A 25,744-nucleotide genomic window follows, 5' to 3' on the forward strand; every position below is an offset into this window, starting at 1 on the left:
GCGCCACACCGCTCTGTTAAACCCAGAACACAAAGAACGATGCTTGTGAAAAGGAATCGAGATTTTGAGAAGTTATAAAGTTCTTTCTTGAAAATGCAAATCTTTTAATTTTTACTGGCATCTTACTTAGACTTTTAGTCTCCTAATTAGACTTCTGCAGTCGACTAAAAAAAACGGTGTCGGAGTGTTTTCCTAATTGACGGCCTAGATCGACAGAACAGTCCCTGAAGTCCCCTAATTGAGCAAACAGCCTGTCCCCATACAGATCATTAAAGCGCCGTGGGAGATCCGTTCCCTGTGATAAGTGCTAACTCAGCTGGTCACAGCTACAGCCTGCAGGCGGGCTGCGCGCTCGGTTTGGTCTGGTTGCTTCTGGCAGGTGCTGTGAAGTGAGCGACGTTAGCTGAGTGGTGAGGAGAGTGGGCGGGGGGCTGGGTGGGAGCCACGTTGTCCCACGTGGGGGGCCAGGGGAGCATGTCCACAGGTGACCGTGAGCTGGCAGCCCCTGCGCGGCTTCCCTTTTAAAAGGTCCCCGTGTCTGTTTTCCTTGCTTCTGTGTTCCCTCACACGTGGCACGCTGCACACGTTCAGGTCTTTTCTCAAAGCAGCAGAGGGGAATGACAGCGGTCCTGCCTTGTTCCCGCGCGCACGGCCCGCGGAGGCGCACGTCCGTCTTCTGTCCCGGGAGCCCCGGTTCCCACTTGGGTCTCATCTCACTCCAGGCTGTTTGCATGGGACGTAAACCTTTCCCGACTCCATGTTGGCCTCATTGTCTTCTGCTCCTAGCCGGGCGCCTGTCAGGCCCGTTGGGACCGTGCCCTCTCCATCCGTCTGGAAACCGCGGGGCCGCTGGTTCCCAGGGACCAGCATTGCTCGTAGGGTCTGCAGGAGGGGGCTCTGGTTGGAACGTGTCATTTTACAGACGCGCCCCCGAGGCCCAGAGAGGAATCCTCGAGTCGCGAGGCCTTTGCCGGGACTCCCGGTTCAGTTCTTTACTGAACTGCCTGCATCCGGAACTGTTTTGGTGACTGGGATGCAGTTTGTCCTTCTGCATTTTAAGGTAAAGAAATCGGGGCAGAAAGAAAAGGGTCTGTGCAGCGTAATGCAGCCTGAAGTCCCCGTGGGGCCCAAACCTGGCTTTCTCGGATCCTGCCAGCTGGGCCACTTCCACTGTACGTAGGACCAGCCACAGGGTTGCCGTGTGGGCTCACCCACCTTGGCTCAGCCCTGCCACGGACCAACCAGGACCCTGCCCGTGGCCCACTCCCCAGGCTGTGTCCCAGGGAAGGCCACGTCTGCCGCTGCAGCAGGTTCTCTGTGCAGCTCCGGGCCCCCAGCCCAGCTGCTCCGTGGTGACCTCTGCTGGCGACTGTGCAGAATGAAAGCCCCAGGAGAGCAGGGCCGGGTTGTTTGCTGTCTGGGCAAGGCCCCCCCACAACCCCGCACAGTGCACGGGAGTATTGACCAAGTAAGCTCCAGCTGTCCGGCCCATAGCCCGCCTCTTCTGGGGCTCGGGGCGCAGGTGCTTAGGCAGGGGCAGCGGACAGGAGAGGTGGTAGAGTAACAGAAGCGGGGGCGCCGGGTAGCCCTGTCCTCCCTCACGTCTCCCCCCTCGGTCAGGCAGTAGAGGCTGTGGGTGCTGCTTCTGGAATGAACACGTGGGTAACAAAGCAACAGGCTGTGCAGGAGCTATTGGATCATTTTCCGGGAAGTAGCGGGGAGACAGGAGGCCGGAGGACAGGGGACGTTGGCACTGAGGGTAGGAGCTTATGGAGATTAAGAGTTAAGACGAGCTGCTCTGTTGCTGAGTCCTACCTACCTACAGGGAGGGGCGGAAGGAAGGAAGCTTTGCAGGAAGGGTGCACACCAGGAGGTGGGCATGCCCGCTGGGGTCGGGCACTCACCTGTCCCACTTAGCCGAACTTTCTAAGCACTTCGTGTAGCATTAAAACATTTTTAAAGGACTTCTGGCCGAGATGGAGGCCTAGACAGACACGCTGCATCTCCCTCCACAACTAAGAAGGAACACAACTACCTCAAAGTTAGAGACAACCAGAAGTTCCAGAAAATTGAGCTGCATGGAAGTGCAGCAAAGATATAAAGAAGAAAGACTCAGCCAGACGGGAGCAAGATTGGCCCACGTGGAAGGCAAACCGAAGGACCAGAGAGGTGATGCTCCCGAGCAGGTTCCACCCACCAGCCAACAGCCCTAAAACCACGACGTGGGATTGGAGACCGTAAATGTCATTCCCAGGATGGCGGGACATGGACCGAGCCGTGTGTAACAGCCCGAGTGCGTTGGGAGGGTGCCCGTGAGGGGTGCAGTGGTCACAGCGATCTGGCCTTGGGGATCGGGACCCAGCAGGGTGAGAACACCCACGTTTGAGACGCCTGCGCCCGCCTCAGACGGCCTTGTTCCTGAAGGTCACAGGGCGACTATTTCAGTGCAGGTTCATGCACTGGGTTCCAAACTTCTCAAGAAAATTCCACAGCCTGTGTCTTGCCTAAAGCTGATTTTATGTTGTGCATGAAATATTTTAATTAAAAAGGAAGTTTTCTTTTAAAACTTACAACTACAGACAAAAAACAAAAAACACATTTTTAAAGCTAATGGACCGGGGAAGCAGAGGTAACGTGGCTGGGCTGGGGCTTAGCACCCACAGCAGGACTTTAATCCAGGGAAGGACGCATGACTGATGTGCTTTGTATGAGCTATTTAAAGACAACAGACCTGCTTCCCACCTGCACCTCCCAGCCCCCGCCAAACAGGAAAGTTGAGAAGAGGCTCGGCCTGTGGATTCTGGACAGGCCAACCGGACAGCCTGCTGGGGATCCTGGGGCAGGGCTGGCGAGTCTTCCTTGTCCCCCCTGGTACCCTTGGCGAGGCCCAGAGGGTCCTGATTCTTTGGAATTGTGGGCCCGGAGAGGTGGATACAGGGCGCTGACTGATAGACGCATAGAAATCTGGACTCTTTGCACCCGTCCTGCGGCCTCCGATAGGGGAGAAGGGAGCCTCCTTGCAGGCCAGGCGGGCACCTCCTTACCAGGACCACCCGGTTCCTCACAGCATGGTGGTCGCTAGTAAGTCAGGAGGTGACTGGGGACGGGCAGCCCCCGCTGAGTGAGGCCCAGTGACACACGTATGGCACACGGTAAATGACCCCTCGGGGCTCAGTGCTCCGGAGAGACCCAGCGGGCTGTCATGGATTCCGGCCGCGTGCCTTTTTAATGGCTCCCCAGAGGCGTGTCCGAGTTGGTGATGCCGTCCCTGTGTGTTCCAGAATAAAGCATGAGTCGTCGTCCAGCGATGAGGAGCTCGCAGCCGCCAGGCCGTCCAGCGCCAGCCACCTCCCTGTGCTCTCCACCGTGGGCTACAAGAAGACCCTCCGGCTCACCTCGGAGCAGCTGGTGAGCGTCTGCGTCTCCCCTGGCCTGTCCGTGGGCGCTGCTGCGGCACGGCCACCGGCCTCGGCGTGGGCGATGGTCTGGGCATTGCGTCCCTGTGCTGTGGGGCTTCCCGGCACCTGGGTGTCCCAGAGTCCCTGCTGCCCCTTTGGAACCCCGCATTGCTGTCCTCTCACCAGCGCTGTCCAGGCAGGCTCCTGGGTCACTTCCCGCCTGTCTCTTCTGACACAGCCCTGGGGGCACCTCTTTCTTAGCTGCCGAGGAAGGCAGCCTGGCCCGGCTCATTTACCCCGAGGCGTGAATGACCGAGAGACCAGACTTGGGGGCGTTGCTGCTTTTAGATGTGTCTCCTGCACGGTGGGGGGGGATCGAGCCCTTGTGGGGTTTAGAGAATTCCAGGGGGCAGGTCACAGTGCCCCCTTCTGCACAGGCGCACGGCTGCTCATATGAGGCCCTGCCTTCTCTGGGCCCCGCTCCCCGTGAGCGGTCAGTGAGCAGGTGTCCCAGGCCTCGTCATGATGGTGTTGAATGGGGAGCGGTAATGGGCAGGCTCTGACACCCATGAAATACCATGAGCGGCTGCGGCCCGCGACCCCGGGGAGGCCTGGCGGGGGCGGCCTCTGCTGTGGTTTCCTGGGTCCCGAGCGCCTGCTGCTGAGCGTGAGCCGTGCCTGCTACCAGACGCTTGCCTCCACTTCGCGCCAGTACGGAAACCGTGGGAACCATGGCTCTGCAGGGCAGCGGGGCTGCACGCCCGGCTCCCGCGGTCTCCCAGGCGCGGCCCGCACGCGTGGCCGTGGAGGACTACGCCTGGCCGCTTCTGAAGTGGTGGTTCATTTCGCTGAGCCCAGTGGCCTAGGATAGAACCCTCTCCGGGGATTCTGATCCTGAAACATGGGGTCAGGCTGGCGTCGTCCTTGGAAGTGGGGGGGCCTGTGTGCGAGGTACGTGAGCTGCATTCTGAGTGGGTCTGCGAGGAGAGCTGGGCTGCAGGCCGCCCACATCCTGGAAGGAGCCCTTCTCCTCTGGAGCCGGACAGGGGAAGAAAGAACTGCTCGGGCCGAGGGCAGGGATTCCCAGAACATCCTCATCCGGCCTCTCACGGGACAGAAGCCAGCCCCTCAGCGTGGGCCTCCCCTCAGGTAGACAGGTCGTGTTTTCCAGGAAAGCTTAAAGCTGAAGAACGGCCCCAATGACGTCGTCTTCAGCGTCACCACGCAGTACCAGGGCACGTGTCGCTGCGAGGGCACCATCTACCTGTGGAACTGGGACGACAAAGTCATCATCTCTGACATCGACGGGACAATCACGAGGTAGGTCCGGCTGACCTGGGCCCCTGGGTGGGCTGACCTTCACAGTGACCCCGGGCCTGGGGCCCGCACTCCCGCGGTCTTCCTGCGGCGCGGGGGGCCCAGCCCAGCAGCTGCCCGGAGGGCTCGGCGGTTTCCAGCTGGGGTGCCGGCTCCCCTCTTGTTTGTGCGGACGCCTCTGAGGAGCGCCTTGCTGGGTGGCTTTTTACGTCAGGTTAGCCTCTCAAGGACTTGACCTGCGATCGGATGGGAGGTGCCCTCGGGGTGCTCATGCATCCCCTCCTTTTTTTTAAAGATTTTTACTTATTTTATTTAGAGGGAGAGAAACATCAGTTCATATTCCACCTACTTATGCAGTCATTTGTTGGTTCTTGCATGTGCCTCGACTGAGGATCAAACCTGCAACCTTAGCACATCAGGACAGTGCTCTAACCAACTGAGCTACTCGTCCAGGCATGTCCCCTCCTTCTCGTGGGCCTTCTCATGTGTGCACTTTAGTTCTTCTGTGTCCAGAAAGGAAGTCGTGGGTCCTTTGGCCGTTTGTATGAGGCACTATGGTGCCGTGGGTTGGAACACAAGTTTTCCCCCGTTTGTGATGCCCTCTCTCTCTGTTGTTTTTCTCGTTTCTATTCTTGTTTAGGTCAGATACTCTCGGCCACATCTTGCCCACCCTCGGGAAGGACTGGACCCACCAGGGCATCGCGAAGCTATACCATAAAGTGAGCCAGTAAGTACAGACAGAGCGCATGCCCGCCCTACGCCCCGCTGGGGCGCCCACATTGCCCACGGGAGGGTGACTGCCGGGGTGACTCACTGCTCAGCCTGGGGTGCCAGCCGGCGTGGCGCTGGGGAGTCCTGAGTCCAGGTCCCAGAGTCAAGAGAGGAAGTGGTTAGTGAATCTAAACGGACGGAGAGAGAACAAGGTGGCGGTGTTGGGGGAGGGACTGGGGCTCAGGTCGTGCTGAGGAGTGTCAGGGAGTCAGGTGACGAAGCGGAGTCTGAGGTTTGCCAAGGGTGGTTTCATGCTACCAGGGTGCAGCTTCCACGCAGCGTGTAGCTGCGGTCTGGGGAGCGCTGCGCCAAGTGGGCAAAGCACAGGGCAGCACGCGCTGCGGGCCTCTGCCTGGGACGACCAGCGGGGAGGGTCGATCTGGCCGTGTTCATTGACTGGGCACACCTGTCACATCGCTGACATCTTACAGTGATTTCGAAAACTAGTGAGATCAGTTCTGTTTTTGGGTGAGTGAAATACACTCAGAGTTAAAGCACTTTGTCTAAATTCCCGGAGCCGCGAACAGGCAGAACTCAGTAAAGCCCTGGTCTGCCCAGCTCCAAGGCCATTGCTTCTGCTCTGGTCTGTCCCCAGGGTTCAGAGCCCACCAGGCCCCCCCCCCCTCCTTGCACCCTGTTCTCCAGCCACTTGGAGCTGGGAGGTGCCTGTGGCTGACTTAGGACAGTCCCACCTGTGCTGGGGCGGGGGGGCAGGGGAGGTGAGGAAGTTACACAGTTGGTGAATGTCGGGATCGAGACCCAGGCCCGTGGCTCGGAGCCTGAGGTGCTCCCCTCTGGCCCAGGTCTGGGGTGGTGGGGAGTGGGTGCTCAGTGCCATTTCCAGCCCTCCGCAAGCAGACGAATGGAGTGTGGACTTTCTGCTCCTCCTTCATTCACTTATCCAGCGTTTCCTGAGTGCTGTGGAGGGCGCGGCCCTGTGACAGGGGCTGGGAGTGACCATGAAGCAGACACAGCCTCTGGTCTCCTAGACCCTGTGCTCTAGTTGGGGAGGGGTGGCTGGGAGGGGGTTTATATTCTGGTGGGATTGAAAACTTCTTTTAAAAAAAAAAAAAAAAAGATTTTATTTACTTACTTTTTGAGAGAGGGGAGGAGAAGGGAGGGAGCAAAAGAGGGAGAGAAACATCACCGTGTGGTTGCCCCTCACTCGCCCCCCCAACTGGGCACCTGGCCCGCAACCCAGGCATGTGCCCTGACTGGGAATCGAACCGGCGCTCATAAAAACTTCTGATTTCTTAGCTGCTCAGATCCTTGGCTTGACCTGACTTTTCTAGATCTCATATATAAAAAATTACCTAAGTAGGGCAATGGAGAGCAGCAGCGTAAAAATTGGGACAACCGTAACAGAACAACAATAAAAAAGAAACAAAAAATGACCTAAGTAATACATGCTTCTTTAAAAAAAAGAGAGAGAAAGAGAGAGAGCTAAGAAAAGGTAAGAAATTTAAAAGTCCAAAGGCTGTGTCTTCTTTCCTGCTCCAGTGCCAGGCTAATCCACGCCCTACAAGCGGAGTAGTGTGAGCAGCTCAGTAATACGTCCTTAGGTTTCACGACGTCAGGTTTCCGTCTTCCTCAATGCCGCGCAGAATTCCGCCCCAGGGAGAAAGCACTCCGCGTCCAGTCCTCCGTGGGAGTACGTGGTAGGCAGGCTCCGCTGCCACACCGCTTCCAACAGAAACGCACAGGCGCTCACACACGCCGTGTATCCTGTGTAATGAGCATGTAAAAAAGCAAAGAAGGCGCACTCCCTGGGGAGGCTGCTGTGACCGGGACTCCCCGGAGGCCGGTTGCTGGTCAGAGGCCGGGCCCAGCAGGAGAGCTGGTCCGTGCTGCCGAGTTCCCCCGTGCGGTTCCCCCCGCGCACGCTCCCGCAGACCTGCGTGAGCCCGCCCCTCTCGCCACAGCCTCGCTCGCCACGGGCAGATCTTTTTTTAGAAGGATTAACTGGCTGCTTTTCAGTGACTTCCATGACTCCGGCAATGGCATCTATTGTGGGTGGAAAGAAACCATCTTGGGTCAGGATACTGAGTAATTCACAGTTCGCAGCTTGATTCATTGTGGTTTTTGGAACATGAATCTATTCCTGTATTTATTGAAACATTTAAAAACAGCACAGTTGCCTTTTTTATGGGGGGTGGGGTCTTGATTTGTGTCTATTTGGATTTTCCCAGAAAAGATATCTATGAAAAACAAAGTTGTGTAGCTCACCCAGACCCGCCCGGCCCTTCTTTTCTCTGGTCGTTAGCCCAAGGGAGCTGTGTTGGGGAGGGTCTGAGGACGGTGCCCAGGGCTTCCTGCGTTTCCGCGGTGGCCGAGAGGAAGGAGCAGCACTGGTCTGAGTGCTGAGTTTGACACGTGTTCCCTGTGGCTCCCAGACATTCGGACCAGTGATGCCCACGGCTCCCGGAGCGGCGGCCCTACCACCGCCTTCAGGGGCTCCTCACGGCGCAGCTCGGGGAGGACACGCAGGCTCCGTGCTGTGGCGTTGGAAACCCGGCAGTTCAGGGGCCCGGCCCTCGGCTAGGTCCTTACTTTCTGCTGCTTCTTCCCAGACCTTCCTGCTCTAGTGCGGGCCGTTGGTGCGCCTATGTCAGGCCTCGTGTTCCTGTCTTCCCACCTTTGCTCATGTGACGGTGGCTCGTGGGGTGTGCCCTCCCAGGCCATAGGCAGCCAACGTGGGGAGAAGCCCAGGGACGAAGAAGTGATAAAGGCTGTGACTCACTCTGAGTCTAGATCATTTCTTTCAACGTCAGGCTTGTGACTTCCCGGAGGCACACGTAGAGGAAGGTTTAGCATGTTGGGGTACCAGGATTTTACTGGCCACTCTTTCCAGACATTGCTTTCCTTGAATTCGGGTCCTTCTTAAATTTTATGCACCGCAGGGTCTGTCTCGTGGGGAAAGCCATCTTGCAGATAGCCACTTGCCTGGAAACAGCAGGAAGTGAGGGCAATTTGATTTATTTTTGTGCTGAGTGTAATTACTTGTCTGGAGTGTGGGCAGCCTGGGAGATGTGATCTGTCAGGCTGATTAGTACCTTGTTCACAGAGAGTGCATAAGGTTTGTGTGGTTATTGATTAAAAAGAACTAGATCAGATGCAGATGGAAGGCATCTGAAACCCCCTCATACTCAAACGTATTCTGTAAGAAGAAAGGAAGTTAAAAGGGTGTTTCCTGAAATATTGAGATCTTTGAGCCAGTGGGTCTTTGGGGGGCTAAATCTGGACAATAATTGCTCTGGTTTTCTCCCTGACGCGACGCGTATTTTTATGTTGCTGTAACCAGAAATGAGCGTTGCCGAGACTTGAGTGGGAGTGGACGCTCTGTGTGCATAGACAGCTGAGCCGCCTGCGGCCTGGGCGTGGGAACGGCCGTCCACAGGCTCGTTGGGGTCTCTGTTCTGCACGCACCGTCATTCCTTCCTCTCCCCTCAGGCCCCGTAGGTCCTTGGAGTCATTGCTCTCTGCCGGGGAGGGAGGCTTGTGTGGTGAACAGGACGCAGTCGGGCCCCGCTGGATTCCCGGGGGGACAGCCATCGGCTCACCATGGACGCTGGGACCCCGTTCCCCACTCCCAGCCTGGTTTCCCATCTCTAAAATGAGGACATGAGGCTGGACGGGCCCTTAGGTCACTGCTAGCCCAAAATGATCTGCTGCCGGGTTGTGGGGTTGAAGTCGCAAGTGCGTGTGGGGACAGCCGGGCGTGGCTTTCCCCGCCAAGCTGGGCCGGAACCCCACAGCCTGAGCTCAGGGCCCCGGAGCTGTCCCTGGTGCTGTCCCTGGTGCTGAGCGCCTCCCTCGGGGGCTGTGGCCTTGTCAGAGCAGGCAGTGGGCCTGCGGTGGGCGTGGGTGAGGAGCAGGTGACAAGGAGACACTCGTTCTGGTCGGAGGGACGAGGAGTCAGAGGTGCACCCGAGTTGAGCCTTCTCAGATGAGCAGGGTTTCAGAGAAGGGCAGCTCATCACGGGTGCCGTGGGAGTGCGAGGAGGGGCTGTGACGTGCGTGCACAGGTGTGTAAGGGTCGGGGGAGAGGTGGGGGAGGGTCAGGAAAGGCGGCCTGCTCAGAGGGCGGGGCCCTGCCGGGAACCCAGGTCGCAGAGGCCCCGATGCCTGGCCGAGGACAAGCCTGGGCCGGCACAGAGCACTCCTTCCCGAGGCTGCCTGCGAGCCCCTTCCTGCAGGACTGTGTTGGGGCTCCAGGGGTCCCCCTCTGTGTGCAGTGGCTCTCAGCTGAGGACAGGCTCCCCCCCACCCCCTGGGACACAGGGCAGCGTCAGACACGTTCTTTGTTGTCAGGACTGGGGCGCGTCGCTGGCACCAAGGGGGTGGAGACCAGCAGTGCTGCAGCATTGTAGGGGCCCCCCTCCGCCCCAGCAGATACAAATGTGGCTGTCCGAAGTATCAGGAGTTGAGAAACTCCAGTCTAGAAGCTGGTCTTGGGAAGCATTCCCAGCGGTCATCTTTCCCAGCTGAGAGGGACACAGAGGCTGGGACAGAAGGAGACACTGCCTGTCCTAAGCCTGGGCATGGCAGGCTCTTCCTCTGTGGCGTTTCCCCGGAGCCCGTGTGCTGACTGTTCACTGGCCACTCGGGCGGGGCCCGCTCCGCCCACCTTGCTCTGCCACGTGTTCTGTGCCACGTGTCCCCGCTGGGGGCCTGGCGCAGGGGTGCCCAGCTGGTGGGAGGAGCATGTCCTGCTGGCCATCCTTCTGGGCAAGGGGTCTTACCCCGAGGGGCACCGTGCAGAGTCCGCTTTGGGGACCAGGTGCCGCCTGAGCATGGGTGGCAGCACTTGGTGTTCCTGACAGCTGTCAGGGGGCAGAGGCTCTGGAAAGGCAGCCCCTGCTGCCACCAACAAGCGTGTGCCCCCTTGAGCTGATTTCCACCTGAGTTTAGTGGTGGCCTGGGGAGCAGAACACTCAGGTGGTGACAACCACGCCGAGGCCGATGCAGCGGGGAAGTGCCTTTGAAAAGCAAGGCTGGAATAGAATGAGCCTCTCAGAGGCCTGCAGGTGGCAGTTAGGACTTGGATGTGAAGAACAGTGTATGGAAATAGTGGCTTCGCTTCTCTTCAAAGGCTGCGTGCATTAGACGGTTGAAGTACAGAGGTGTTTAATTAGAAAGACTGCTTGATGTTCAGATGCAACCCCGTATTCCAGACAAGCTGACATTTCTATATTCTCTTCCACCTTAAGACGTGCCTGCTTTTTCTCTTAAAGGACATGTCGTTAACCCAGCCTGGGACAGGTCCTGCGGCCAGCGTGTGGTATCCGTGGGGGGACGGGGAGTCGGTGGGAAGTGGGTGGTGCATACCTGCTCACCCAGCAAGTGTCTACTGCGTGTCTACTACATGTCAAGCGCTGCTCTGGGCACGCGATTCCAGCCAGGACCGAGACAGAGTTGCCGCCCTCAGGGAGCGTGCGGATTAATGAGACACAGCAAACAAGGGACTGCAATATCATGTCAGTGAGGGGTGACATGGGGACAGACCAGCAGAGCCGGGGCCAGTGCCTGGCATGGGGGCAAGGGCAGGTGTGTTCTCTGTTACATGGAGGGGGCGGGCGAGGGCCCTCTCAGGCCACGACGTCTGAGCACAGCCCTGGTGATCTCGGGGGATGGTGTCGCAGGCAGGGGAGTGGCGTGGGCACGTGTGTAGCGCAGGAGCGAGCTCAATGAGAGGGAGGAGCGGCGAGAACCCCGCGTGCTGGCCGGGAGCAGACGGGGTTGGAGAGCAGGCAGGTCACGGCAGCAGACGTGGGCCCTGTCTGAGAGAGATGGCGAGGTCTGGCGGCTCCTGAGCACAGTGGGGTTAAATGTTAAGTTTTCAGTTTTCTTCCCGTGTGGAGACTGGACGCAGGGCAGGGACATGGTTCAGGCGGCGGCGGGAGGGCAGGTGAGGGTCCCTACAGGCTGCCCCTGTTCCAGACGCCGGGGCCAGTAGCTGGGCCCCAGATCACCCACACTTCTGCCCAACACGGCTACGGATCGGCGGTTCCCGCAGCCCCTCCTCAGGTTTGGTGCTTTGCTGCGATGGCTCAGAGCTCAGGGAAGCACGTTTATTGGTAAATTATCAAGGATGCAAATGAACGGCCGATGAAGTACATAGAGGGAGGCCTGCAAGGGTCCCCCTGCCCCGCTGTGGAGTTGGGGTGTGCCGCCTTCTCCGCATGTGGACACGTTCACAAACCGGAAGCCGTCTGAGCCCCATTGCTCAGGTTTCACGGAACACGCTTGATCGAGTCCTCAGACGTGGTGACTGAGCTCTCACTGCGTGGTTTGTTCCCCTGGAAACCAGCCCCACCCTCCTTGAGTCACCTCCTCAGCAGAAACTCAGGCAGGGATGGAGGGGCTTCTTGGGGGCAGCGCAAGGTACTCTTATTCCAGCCACTCAGGACGTGTCAGGGGTTTGGGCAGCTCTGTGCCGGGGACCCAGGACAAAGACCAAATGGGTCACGGCATCACAGTATTCACCGCTGCTTCGGTTTGGGGGTGGTATTCAGAGCCACAGAGGTGGGTGAGCCCCCAGGGAGGAGAAATGGGCCCCAGGACCCCAGAGCCCTTGTGCCTTTCGAGGCCGGGACACTTGGCACCACGGCGACTTGTCTGGGAAGAAGCGGCCAGCGCGGAGGCGGGTGGCATGCGTAACCGGGTTTTATGGACTGTGGCCTGTCACTCGTGAGGGGACTGCACGGATGGATGCGGGTCAGGGTCCGTGGGCTCCCAGGAGCTCTGCTGTGTGACCCCGCTGAGTGTGCCCGTTTGGTCTCTTCCAGAAACGGATACAAGTTTCTCTACTGCTCTGCGCGCGCCATCGGGATGGCGGACATGACGAGGGGCTACCTGCACTGGGTCAACGAGAGGGGCACGGTGCTGCCGCAGGGGCCCCTGCTGCTGAGCCCCAGCAGCCTCTTCTCCGCCCTGCACAGGTAGGGCCCTCGGCCTGTCCCCGCCGCCCCGCCCCGCCCAGGGCAGGCCCTGTCCCCAGCCCTGGAGGCTGTGCAGGAATGGCCTCCGAACGGTCTTTCCGCCGCTCTCCCTGCTCCATAGGGGGCCCTGGAAAAACCATCCCAAAGTGCAGGGGAGCCCTGCTCGTCCCCTTCACGGGCTCCCCCCGGCTCAGGGCCGTCCAGTTTCCCCTGCTCGGTGTCACGTGCCTGCACGTGAGCTGCCGGCCTCCTCTCCAGTCCCGCTCCTCTCTGGCTTCTAGAGCTCAGTCGTGCTGAACTGTCCCCACTTCCCAGAGTGCCGTCCCCCCCTTGAGCCTGCGCATGTGCTGCTCCCCTTTGGTGGCGGCCACCCCTCCTGCTCCCTTGCCCCTTCCCCTCCCCACGTCGCCCGGCCGAGTCTTTGAAAATAAACTTGCCGTCTGTCTAATCGGGGACCCGGGTTGGGTTCAGTGGCCCCTGTGCTAGATGCCGCCGCTCACCTGGCCTTGGACGCCCAGAGTACTCGTCCTCACAGGGAGTAATGGTCGCTGTTTCTTTTAATGGCGCCAGTTTCTGAGTCTCCTCCTCCATCCACGCCTCGGCAGTATTCAAGGCAGCCAAGCCAGGCTCTGGCCTCCGGGGTGGGGGAGGGGAACACTGGCCTCTGTGCTTCCGGACGCTCTCATAGTGTGACCTGCTGTGGCCGTAATGGGACTTCAGTCCCTCTGAGGGCTGTGTGGACGAATCCTATAATCGTGTCTTGAACGTCCGATGAAAAGCTTTGTCACGATCGTGCCTCATTTGGGGACCACATTTGCTGCGTGCGGCTCTTAACCCTGCCAGCAGTGGGAAATCCAGATGGCCCCAGCGACGCGCTGGTTCCTCCTGACAACTTCTCTTCAGCTCTGTAGCTACGTTTTCCGGCGCAGCTTTGTGTTCTGCAAGTAGTATTTTTTTTTTTTCTTGAAGGAAAAGATGGTACATTGAAACCAGCTCATAAACCAGCTCATCCTGGGGAGGAAACGCAGGCAAAACCTCTGGATGCCATAGTGCATTTCAGTCCCCGAGAGCGGTCGCGATGCAGACCTCAGTAGAAATCCAGATGTTTCAGTGAAATGAGTCCCTGATCCAGATATTTTAATGACCTGCGTCTGAGTCATCTGGACAGTCTGCAGCAAGCTGCTCACTAGTGTCTGGTCGGCGCTAAGGCTTCGCTCGGCCACGTATGAAGCTGACGTTTCTATTCTTGACCTCTTACCACCGAAATGAATTCAGTGTGATCCTTTTCAGTTTTTCCTTAGTTAGTTGTTCTTGTCCAAGATATGTGACTTCTTCCTCTTGAGGAAGTATTGAAGAGAGGGGCCCAACCTTTGCAGCTCGTGCCCCCTCTCGGGAGCTGGAGGCGCTCCGATGGCGTGGCCCCTGGCCCCGGCCCCGGCCAGAGCCGTGCTGCGGGTCTGGCTGCAGATGTCCCGGAACTGACGGGAGGGTCTACCATAAGCACCGTCACCTTGTCCAGCAAGGCTCTTGAATTGGGTACAGTTGTGATTGTGCCGCCCGGGTACCAATTGCAGTGTAGAGTGTGTGCGTGTGCATGCGTGTGTGTGTTTGTGTGTGTGCGTGTGCGTGTGCGTGTCACAGTCGGCAGAAATAAGCTCTGGGTGTGGGGTGCAGAGGGTCTGGAGTAGGGCCCGGAGCCCCATCCTCTGACGCTGCTTGGTGACTAATGAATGGTGTTGCCACTTTGCTGGGTCTGTGTCCTCAACTGCCAGGTGACAGGGTGGGACCAGAGGCTCTCCAGCATTCCTCTTAGCTCTCAAATGCTACAGTCGAGGAAGGAGTGGGTAGGCCAAAAAGTGCAGGTGACTTTTTTTTTTCCAGTAAAATAGAAGGCTCATTTTTTTCACTTGGCTTCATTTGGATATTTTGAGTGTGTTGGCTGTCACCCGCGGGGCACAGCGTTGCTTGTTCTCAGTCAATGTCTTGGTTTGAGCACGATCAGCTTCAACTGGTCTCCCCGAGCGTGGAGCAGCGTCCAGTGAGAAGAAATCTCCAGCAGGAAACCCCCCAAACCACCTTTGACACATTCGATCAGTCACAGCACAAGTCCATACCCTGCATAAGTCCTTTCCTGTGTTTCAGCTGCATTTTTACCTTTTTTGAAATAATAAAGCAGAACGTGCTGAAAACATTGCTTATTGTCTGTCTTCAGTGTTAAAATGGCTACACAAATTCACCAATTTGTATAGGTTTTTAAAAAAATGCACTCGGACATGAGAGCTGTCAATACATGTGACAATCTAACAAAACTGTTTCCAAAGAAGCTCAAGACAACTAAGCGCTACTAGAGCCATGTTCTGACAAAACCAAACAGACTTTTTGGCCAACCCGCTATGTCGGAACAAAGAAGGTGAGAGTCCGTTTCACACACCTGACCTTTTGGGTCAGGAGTTTCCCCTGGGAAGGTGGAAGGTGGCTTTGAGTCATGTGACTCTTTTCAGTGACCTGCCCCGTTTTGCTGTGGTGGCGGAGCTTGGCGGAGCTGTTCAGATCATCTTCATTAACCCTTTCTTGGGGCAGGTCCACTCCTGCTAAGTGTGGCTGCAGCCTCATGGGTGTCACCGGTAAGTCAGGCCGACAGGCAGACGGGGTTGGACAGACCCGCCTTTGCTAGTTCCCCGTGGCTCTGGGTTCCTGGGCAGATTGGAACTTCTGGACGTGGTTTGGCACCAGCGCCGTGTGTGTGGAGAGACCGAGGCTGAAGCAGGAGGCTGAGTTTGGATGGTTTCCCCAGTGCATTGAAGTTTGAGGCTTAAAATCCCACGATCATTGCTAAGAGCGGATCTTAAAGCTTCTCATCACAAGAGAAAAATGTGTCACTCTGTGCGGTGATGGATGTGAGCTGGACTTAATGCGGCGATCATCTCGCAAGGAATTATTCTGTTGTGCACCTAACACTAATGCAGTATTCCATGACAGTTCCGTCTCAGTGGAAACAGCTGCGCGATCACTCATACGTGTATCCCTGAGTCCCAAGACGTGAGTCCCGTTCGTGTTAAAAGAGGGCCCGGGCGTCCACAGACGTCGGGGCAGAGCCCGGAGCAGCGCTCGGGCCCTTGGACATGCTCGGGGCTTGTTCCCATCATCACTTCAGTCACGTTTGCATAGGGATGGAGAGCACTTCTAAATTACGTGCAGGGGAGAAGGGGTCACCAAACAGTGGGTGGCAGCGCACCCATGACCCAGTGCCAGCAGGTCCCGGCTGCTCTCGTCCCTGCCCGCTCGGTAGTCATGGTAACGGTCACCCCTGAGTTTCGTGTTGGTGTTTCTTGCTGTAATCCTCACCAGTGCGTGCAGCTGTGCACCCCCGCGGACCTTACATCAGCGCGTCACGTTCTCCAGGAGCGGCCCGTCTTTGTTCCCGACATGGCGGAGGGTCACTGTAGCCCGTTCATTTTCACGTCCGTGTTGGGTCCTGGCGTGTGACCCCCCCCCCCCCCCGCGCCGTTACTTAGTTGGGCGATTTCCATGGCGCTGTTGATGGGGGTCCTTGAGCCCCTTCCAGTGTTTTGCTACTAGAAGCAGTGTTTCCTGGGTGCCCTGGAGGGGGGGGGGTGCAGGCGTGGTCGGCGATCCACGGTGCACGCGGAGAGTGAGGTCGCTGGGCCTGGGGCGCTTGTGCATTCGGCATCCTGGCGTGTCCAGACTTTTTTCTGACAGCAGGGGGACGCGTCCCATTCGCCCCTGTTTCTTGCCAGCACGTCAGCCTCTTACGTCGTTGCTAGTCCGCTGGGTAGGAAATGTCTCCATTCCTGTAAGCAAGTGGCTGCTCAAGCCTTCCGTCCGTCCTGGTTTTGGCTGTAGGAGTGTGTCTCAGGGTCTGTCCACCGAGGCTTTGTTCGGGGGGCTGCCAGGTCTTTCCCTGGTGCACGGCTCTTGATGAACCTCAATTCTTGGCTTCACGTAGTCAGTCATCCCCTTTCCACGCTGGTTTGTGCTTTTTGTGCATGTTAAAAAAGCCTTCCCTCACCTGTGGGCAGAGAGTGAGTGTATTTTACCTAAAGCTGTCGCCCTTCACGTTTCGGTCTATAATTGACCAGGAACTGGTTTTTCCGTATAATGTCCAGTGGGGTCCATTTTCTTTCTTCCCTTTCTTTCTCCCCTTAGAGGGACAGTGTATTGTCTTAGCACCATTTCCTGGAAAAGCTGTCCTTTCCTTCTGCTCTGAATTGTCACTGTGGTCATGGGCCAAGTGTCCATAAACGTGTGTTCTGCTTCTGGCCTTTGCACTTCTGTGTAGCCAGTGGAGTCAGGTTTTACAGGAACATACACACAGAAATTACAGTGAATCTGCAGAGATCATTTTAGGGAGAATTACCATCTCCTCCTACAATAGGAACCTTCCAGTCAAGTCATTCGGTCCATTTCTTCATTTATTCAGGTCTCCCCTGATATATTTTGATGAAGTTTTAAGATTATTTAGGAGTTTTTCACGGACGTTGACAAAGGAGATGGGCCCCCACGTTGCTTGTACTTTGTTCCCGTGGATGTTGTTTCCGGGGCTGCACTCGCCTCATGAAGGGAGCTGGGGGATGCTCGCTTGTCTCCTGGGCTCTGGGGTTCTCGTTCCTCGGCTGACTGGGGACCCCGGGTCCTTCGCCTTCTCTCTGTGGGGGACTTGGAAGTAGGGATTCCCTCTCCGCCCAGGGCTTTTCTGGGACAGCTGAACCGGCCGACACACACACTCAGCCCCCGGAGATAAGAGGGTGGCTGGGGTCGCGGCATCTCTGACGGCTCACGATAGCGCGACGCGAATGAAGCTTACCCTCGCCTGCTGCTCCGTTCTTTTCTTGTTTGTTTCCCCCAGGGAAGTGATTGAGAAGAAGCCAGAAAAGTTTAAAGTCCAGTGTTTGACAGACATCAAGAACCTGTTTTTTCCGAATACAGAACCCTTCTATGCTGCTTTTGGAAACCGACCTGCTGTGAGTACTAGCCGGGGCGGAGAGCGCTCCGGAGACCCCTGTCTGTTCTGAGCGCAGGCATCTGAAGGGCTGTACGTGAGGCCCGACGCATCCGATTAGAAAGCGCGATAAAAAGCCATTTACCTACGGCTAGAGGCAAGGGGACCGCCAACGATTTCACGGCCTCTAGCTTTCTTTGAGGTTTGGCCGGTGAGTTTCCGTCTGAGGCATGAAATGTGGGACCGGAAACATTAAATTCGGAATTATCTGCTAAACAAGTAAAGCAAGAACACTGACTAGGGTTGGATGCTTTCCGCCCGAAGGGAACCAGGGAGCCTGTCCTAGCACAGGGGTGAATTCAGCGTTGCAAGTTTTATGGGTACAGTAGTCCCCCTGCTTATCCGCGGTTTCAGTTACTCGTGACCCACCGCAGTCTGAAGATATTAAATGGAACGGCCCAGAAATAAACAATTCATAGGTTTTCACTTGCTCATCCCTCTGAGTAGCGTGGTCAAGTCTCACGCGTCCCACTCTGTCCCACCCAGGAGTCTTCCTTTGTCCAGTGTGTTCACGCTGCAGATGCTCCCCGCCTGTTCGGTCAGGCACCATGCAGCCGCCTCGGTCCTCAGATCCTCTCGTGGTTTCCCAGTGTTCACGTCACCTGTGCGTTACTTAGTAACGCCACATGCACATGACCTTTATTACGATATGTGGTTATAATTCTTCTACTTTAGAGTATCGGTTATTGTTGTTAATCTCTCCCTGTGCCTGATTGATAATTAAACTTTAAGGGTATGTGTGTACAGGGGAAAACATAGTCTCTGTAAGGTTTGGGACGGTCCCCGGTGCCAGGCATCCACTGGGGGTCTCGGAACACGCCCTCTGTGGATAAGGGGGCGGCTGTATTGGTCCGTGTGGTGTAAGAAACCCTCTGGGATTTGGGGTCTTCTGCCCTAATTTGCCGGAAGAAGTTCAATGTTCTGGCAAATAGAGTAAGAAAACTCTACTTTTGAAACTCACGCCCAAGAAAATGGGTCAGAGAAGAGCCGTTGGGGACGTGAGGACCCAGGGGCGTGCCGGGTGGTCCTCCCTTCGGCTCACTTCCTGAGTGGGTGAGCGAACTGGGCTCCAGAGGGCAACGCCGACTGGACAGTTTCACACCCAGAGGTTCCCCCGTGGGAAGTGGACATCCGGCGCGTGAAAAGGGCATTACGCTGCGTCAGATCCGAAGCGTCATGTCCTTGTATTTACACGAACTCCTTTTCTCTCACCCTTTACCTAACGTAGGACGTGTATTCGTACAAGCAAGTGGGAGTGTCTTTGAATAGGATATTCACTGTGAACCCCAAGGGGGAGCTCGTGCAGGAGCACGCCAAGACCAACATCTCCTCGTGAGTACCCGCGCGGCCGCCGCCCCGCTGTCCCCGCCGTCCTGATTTTGGGGTGGCCCCTTGCTATTGACGGCCTGCCCTGTGGTCCTTTGTTGCCTCTGCTTTAATCCCTCATTCCTACAAGGAAGATTTATTGTCAGTCCTCCTGTTCTGTCCCGAACTCCACGTTTGGACCACCCGGATTGAGTCAGATCCCCTCAGGGCGGAACCTTTGACCTCGGGGTTACATTCTGCTCCAGAGTGGACCTGACTGAATTTGAAAACGGGTGCTTGTGAGTCACCCAAGTTAGGCTTCCAAGCCTAGAATGCGACTTAAAGGGGCCGCCGCGTTGAAATGCCACAGGCTGTCATCTGTAAAGGTGACGAACTGCGTCTCCCTTCGCATTCCGGCCTGTGGCAGCGTCCTCCCGGGAACACTGCTGTGTGACGCTGGGCTCCCTCCCGGGGTGCCCGTCCCCGCTGTGGAACCCCTCCTGACTCTGACGCCTCTCACTTTGGGTTCCTCGCATCTCGGAGTGGGGGGCTGTTTCCTCATCCCCGGTGTTGGGAGCTTTGCCCACCGGGTGCCATCAGGCAGATGCGGGGGGCCTGCTGCAGCCCTCTGGGTGGCGGAGTTGGAATGGGCGCCTTTGGGGCTCTCCCGGCGCCTCTCACGGATTTAGGGAGACCGTAGGTCTGGGTCTCCCTGGAGCACATTTTCACTCCTGAGAGCTCCTTAGCCCAGCCAGAGGCTAACCCAGCTTCACTGCTGCACTTGTGGAGGAGTAGCGGGGACCGGCTCCCCTCGGTCCTCTCAGCGGCTTCCCCTCCTGAGTGCTACGTGGCCACCCTGTGACGCCAGGCCACCCTGAGGATGTCACGGCTCCCTTGGCCCCCTCTCTCCCCAGCCCATGACATTCCCACGTGAGGCTGGAGAAGATCTAGTGGGCTTAGAGCTAGGGTCAAAAAGAACTCGCTGCCCAGAAACGACATAGGTTTCTGCCAGGCAGCAGCCAGGGGCGGGTCTTGTTATAAGGCGCCTGCCGCGAGGGATTCCAGCGTCTGCGGGGCTTTGCCCAGGAGGCCCCGGAGCTCAGCCCACTCGCTGAGGCTCAGGTGGAATGCACACCATGCCCGGGCCTTGGTCTAGCGTGGACCTCCGCGTGCGAGAACACGTATCGCTGAAGGAAGCTGTCTTCGGCCTGGACTGGGGGATGTGGCTGGTCGCGTGAGGGAGAGACTCCTTTTCCCCGGAAAGCACACTTTCCCACATTTGGTACTGAACCGGGTGCCACCATTTCAACGCCAAGTGGGACGCTCTCTCTGAGAAGCCATCCAAAGGTCTTTGACGGGTAGGGGGGCTTCAGTGCCTTCTCCCTGAGCCCCGTGCCCCGGGGGAACCCTGTGCAGCAGAGAGGGCTGCCCGGGGACAGGCACACAGACGGAGTGGGGCCCAGCACCGAGCGCCGGGCGGCGGGCCTGGAGCTGGGACCCCACACCCTGGGGGTGAGCACTGCAGTGCTCCCCGCGGGTACGGCCGCCTCCTGTAGCCACAGAACTCAAACCATCAGGTCTGAAAGCCAGGAGGTATTTCAGACATTTGTGTTAATCCCCAGGAAAGACATAACTCTTGCTCGTTAAGAGAGACTGTGAGTTTGTTTGCTTTATGCAAGCATGATGTTTCTCGGAAGCCCTTTGGAGGTCCCTTTATTAAATACACACACTCATTCTTATTTAATAAGCTACTTTGTGCCTCAGAACACGCTAATTCCTAGAGGCTGGGTTTTTGGAAAGCCCCCTTTGGTTCCCAGCAAATTGGAGCTGGAGAGGGACCCAGGGATTGTGAGGGAGGACACCGGGGATGTTCAGAGAGGCCTGGGCCTGTCCCAGTTTCTGGTTGGAGGCGCCCAGAGGTCTGAAAATGCATATTCAATACAGCAACTTGCTTTCTGTAGCAGAGGCCACAGAAACTAACACGCGGCAACTTCTCGGGAATATACAGGAAACGGAGTGCGGGAATTGCAGAGTGCGTTGACAGACACGGGTCTAGTTCCAGCCCGAACTTGGGAAGGACGAAGGGCCTGTGGCCCAGAGAGGGCGAGACCCTTGCCCCGGCTTGCACAGCGGTAGGGCGGGGGTGGGTCCCAGGGCGTGCGACCCGCGTGCCGGTGACGGCTTTTCTTCCTAAGGCTGCTAATTAGCCAGCGCTAATTCCTTCCTGCCGTGTTGTTGAGTAGATGCAGTGGACACCCAGCACGCACCGTCTCACTGTGGCCTACACTACGACCTTTAATTCTCGTACGAATAGTGTGGCAGCGCTCACTTCCTTCCCTTCACAGCTGAGGAGGTTGCGGCTTAGCAGACCAGGCCGTTTTCCCAAGATCCCAGAGCCAGTCAGTGGCAGAGCTGGAGGCACGTCCATGTCTCCTTAACCCCGGGGCCCAGTGTCTTTTCACTGAACAGAGACGCGGTCCCTTGATGCTCCAGGGAGCTGGGGTCCGTTCCCATGGTGCCCCCGTGTGAGGTCTGCGGCGGGTGGCCGTCCCCCTGCAGTGCTGACGTCCTCCTGGCCTCCTCTGTCCTGCTCTGCCCTCCTCCTCCTTGGTCCTTCATGCCGCGTCGGGTCCCGTCGGTCGCCTCGCTGTGTGGCCCTCTCTGACTCAGGCTTGGCATGCCCTTCAGTTTCCGATTAATTAGTGAGCCATTATTCTAGACCCCCCTCTGGTGTGCTAACCCGCGAGGCCCGTCCCTCAGGGTTGTAGATTTCTCCTAATTTCCAAACAGCGTGGGGGGCGTGGCAGGTGTTTCCCGGGCCCAGGGGTCCCTCGGAGGCGATGACACTGTCCGTCTCCTTGCAGGTACGTGAGGCTCTGTGAAGTGGTTGACCACGTTTTCCCGTTGCTGAAAAGAAGCCATTCTTCGGACTTCCCCTGCTCAGATACTTTCAGTAACTTCACCTTTTGGAGAGAGCCGCCGCCACCGTTTGAAAACCAGGACGTCCGTTCTGCCTCGGCATGAGCTAGTCCAAGCAACTCCTACGTCGTGTGAAGACCGGCCTGCCCCCCATTAAAGGATAGGTTTTGGGAGCCCAGGAGCGGAGCCCAGGACCCTGGAGTGTAGTCATTTGCCTGAGAGCAGAGAATGGAGATGCACCCTCCCTACCCCCGCTGCCCCGGGGGCTGATGTTTGTGAGTCAGACATGAAGGGTGCGCTTTATAGGTGGGGACCCAGGTGCACTCCCGGTGGATGGCTGAGAGCCAGAGCCAGCCCTGTGCTTCCGGCCTGTGGGGTGTCCTCAGTCATTGTGTTGCGTGTGCCTATGAACCCGAGCGGGGGTGGCTGCCGGGCCCTGCTGGTGGCAGTGTGACTGAGGAACACCCGATGCGCACGACTGTGGAGTATGGGCCACACTCCCTTGTGGCGGGTGGTACCCCTCCTCTGCACCTGGCGGGGGGATGTGTGGGGTCATGCGACCCTCATCTGGGGTCTTTGGAGAAGCTCCAGCCCTCACTGTCCTGGGCCTCGGCCCTGTGGCTGTCCTTCCCCTGCAGTATTCGCCAGCTCGTCTGATTTTTAGGTGGTAAACTCTTCTTTAAGTTCCTTTGGTTAAAGATAAGCTCTGTAACTGCTGCTCCCCTCCGCCCCCTTTTCTGTGGCCCAAGGCTGGGATACTTAGGCCTTAGCGCATCCGTGGCTGGCTCTGGCTGGCTCTCTGTAGCGCTGCGATGCCTAAGCTCAGACCCTAGGAAGTGTTTCGGGGGCGGTTGCTGTGATCTGTTGAGCGCCCCGCCTGCAGCCTTTCTTTCATCCAGCAAGGCGGTGCTGAAAGTGTGGGCTCGAGCGGAGCGGACGCCAAAGGGGAACGAGGTCCGTTTCTATTGGAACCTCTCAAAAGAAACTGCTTGGTTTTAAGAAAATAGTTTCAAGAAGTTAAATTATATTCTTTGTAGATATTATTTATTACTTTACTCTGATTGGGTTATTGTTATAAGCACTTAGCCATATTCTTTCTATTAGAGCTGTCATTGATACATTAAAAAGATATACATTAGACTACCCAAAGAGCCTTAGCCTATAAATCTCACAACACTGACCTTCTTTTGGGATTTATGACTAGTACTTTTTATTTTCCTTAGCTTTTTCCACTCAAATTAAGGGCAAGTGGATAAGTAATGATCTGAGTGACATTCTTTAAGCCGCTAGAAGATGATTCTCTTACTTGTTTATTAAACTGGCTTGTAGAGAGAACAATTTGAAACGTCAAAGAATTATTTTGGTAAAAGATTTTGCTTTATTTTTTGAAGTATTATTTTTCTAAAGGGCGTTTTCCTCCAATGATTGAAATGCTTTCCTATTTAAATTGCATTGCTAGAGTCACGGGAGGCCAGGGCACGGAGCAGTTGAACGGAACTTTACTCTTTCTGTGAAAGACAGTGCAGGGCTGGGGCCTCGCCGCAGCTGTGGGCTCGCCGGCCGAGGAGGCCTTTCCTGAAGGGTTGGCGGGGCCCTGCAGAGAAAGGCCAGGGCCCGGCCGTTGGCCCCATTGGCATAGACGCGCAAACACGCATGTGCAGACTCCCTTTGGGGGGCATTGAAAGTAATTTAGAATCGTCCTGCCTTAACTCCTCTGGGCTTGCTCAGTAGTGACCTTGAGGCCACACTCACTTTCTGTCACGAGGGTGTTTTGGGGTGAATTCTAGCTGCTGTGACCTCAGTACAAGCTCGGGGCCCGCAGAGGCCTATGCCGTTTCTCCTCGCTGGAGGAGTGTGGCCATGTTGGGGTGTGGGGCACCCCTCCTGCCCTGTGCCCTTTGTCAGACAAGCCACGCTAATCCACCCCGCGGATTAGCCTCGCCTGACAGCCTTGCCTGACCTTCTGAACCAGAGCACACCTTCCAGAAAGTTGCGCTCTTGGATCTGGGTCAAGTTCAGTGTGACACCGCCCCTCACCCGTCCCCATAGAGACTGCAGCATTTGCACCTGCCTTGTTGCTTTGGGAAATGAGATTTGCAGATCTCATGGGCGACACTCATGCATGTGTGCGTTGGCTTACCTGTGTTGACACAACTGTAACTCAGTAGCCCCACAGTCGCGTGCTGGAATGCTGCATGTGGACCCCGCGTTCCAAAGCCGCAGAGTGACAGATGTTCGTCACCTGTGATGGAGAAAATATACATACACCTGGCACAGCGGAGGAATGATTTCACCTGCAAAGAGAATTCCCTGTTGAATCTCAGGTGTGGATCACTCCTTTAATCTGTTCTATCTACAACTCCTGACCTGTGTGTGTGCGCTGGTGCCGTGACGAGCATCATTGTCATGCCATTGTGCTGTGCTGGACGCAAAGCGAGAAGCTGTTGTAATAAAAGATCTGCGAAAGACTTCTGGAAATAAGGTGTGTGAATTTTACACGGTTTTTGGTGAATGACTAGATTGCTGATTTTCTAGTGTGTGATACCAAACATTTTATTCTCAAGGAAAAAAAAGACTGTGAACTATTCAAAATTTGGAATAAAGGAGTCAGCCTTTCTCAGTGCCTTTGGTAAAATTCCGACCTCCTGGACTTGGGAGGGTAGGAGGGTGAAGAGGGAGAGCAGGGGGCGGCCCCCGGGGTGCGGCCCACCTATGGGAATGGCTCAGGAGCGGGGAGGGCCCCTGGAGAGCCACCCAGGGCCTGGCCCATGGTCAGTCAGTGTTTCCCATGTGGCTGTTACCTAAGCGGGCTTTGTCGGGGGGCCTTTTATGTGGGGGGCAGTCAGGTGCGGCCACATGAGAGGGTACCAGAGAGGCTCGGGGAAACCGAGTGCATTCTACTCACAGGCCCAGGAAACGGGAGGTGGGGGGGCCGCGAGGGGGGGCAGGAGTGAGGGGGAGCCTAGACTCCACTGGGTTTCCTGCAGCAAACGCGGCAGGCCGGAGTGGACGGGTCAGGGTTGGCTCGGGTGACTCACTCAGTGGCCTCTGAGCCGTAGGGCTGGTCCCTGGTTGCCTGGCACCTGGCCTTGGGATGGTTAAGGCAGGGCACCATTGCCTCCTGCGGTGTATGGACCAGACAGGAGGTCACGCGTTGCCCAGGTGTGCTCCAGTGGGGCCCGTCATGGCTGCCCACCGTTTTTCAGGTGTTCAGACACCATAACAACATACAGAAGACAAGCGTATAAACAGGGCGGGTCCCTTCACCTCACATACACATACATTGTCCTCAGGGTTTGGGCTCTTCCCTGTGGTGGACCGATTCCTGGCTCATTGTGAACAAATCAATTAAAACCCTTGCCTCGTTCACCCAGATCACTTGAAAACTCGTATTTCCTTTTGATTTTGTGGATTGTCAACATGCCTGAGACACCCTATTGATTCACCTGTGTCAGCCTTAGTGTTTTTGGAATAAGGGCAGGGGCCCCTCAGTGCTTCAAAAATGGCCCCACGGTGCCAGGCTGAGCTGCTCGTGGGGCCCAGGGCCAGCGTTCATCTCGGGGTGTCTGTAGAATGGATGCTGTGTCCATGGAAGACAGAACAAACCCTCCCATGGGGTTGAACCCTACAGATTTATTCCAGTACAATTTCGGACGGTAAGCTCTTTTATCTGTAAAATAAAAACTAGCATCGACTGCGGTCCTGGGCCCAGACATCCCCGGCCTGTGCTGGACCTTCCCCGCGACCTCCCAGTGGTACCACCAGGCACATGTTCCCATTCCTGTGGGCAGGGAGCTCCCACATGTGTGCGGGGAAGCTATTTCCGTAGCTTGGATTTCTCCATGTCTCAGCTGCAAGCACCTGAATATTTAAAATACTTCCCATCTTGGTTTTCAAAATCGACACACCCCACCAGACTCACCAGCCCTTTCTTTTTTCACTGTGTGGTTGCCTCTCATGCGCCCCCAACTGGGGACCTGACGTGCAAGCTAGTCATGTGCCCTGACTGGGAATCGAACCAGCGACACTTGGTTCGCAGGCCGACGCTTAATCCACTGAGCCACAGCAGCCAG

At 56.8% G+C, this 25,744-nt stretch overlaps 1 protein-coding gene across 5 annotated transcripts in view; it reads left to right on the plus strand.

The window, feature by feature from the left end:
• The window catches only part of LPIN1 (lipin 1), a 102,031-nt gene extending 80,033 nt beyond the window's left edge, over positions 1-21,998 (plus strand). For 4 of the 5 annotated variants that reach the window (XM_090280924.1, XM_090280927.1, XM_090280926.1 and 1 more), the window contains 7 exons: positions 3,282-3,408; positions 4,570-4,718; positions 5,356-5,442; positions 12,275-12,427; positions 17,295-17,409; positions 18,676-18,779; positions 21,617-21,998. In XM_090280924.1, coding sequence (XP_090137050.1) covers positions 3,282-3,408; positions 4,570-4,718; positions 5,356-5,442; positions 12,275-12,427; positions 17,295-17,409; positions 18,676-18,779; positions 21,617-21,776 — 895 coding nt within the window. In that variant the 3' untranslated portion in view covers positions 21,777-21,998. The remainder of the gene's footprint in view (positions 1-3,281; positions 3,409-4,569; positions 4,719-5,355; positions 5,443-12,274; positions 12,428-17,294; positions 17,410-18,675; positions 18,780-21,616) is intronic. The other variant, XM_090280928.1, reaches the window with a different exon arrangement.
• The last annotated feature ends 3,746 nt before the right edge of the window (positions 21,999-25,744 follow it).

The sequence above is a fragment of the Furipterus horrens genome, unplaced genomic scaffold, assembly GCF_987537825.1.
Source record: "Furipterus horrens unplaced genomic scaffold, mFurHor1.1.pri manual_scaffold_6, whole genome shotgun sequence".
Lineage (NCBI taxonomy): Eukaryota > Metazoa > Chordata > Mammalia > Chiroptera > Furipteridae > Furipterus > Furipterus horrens.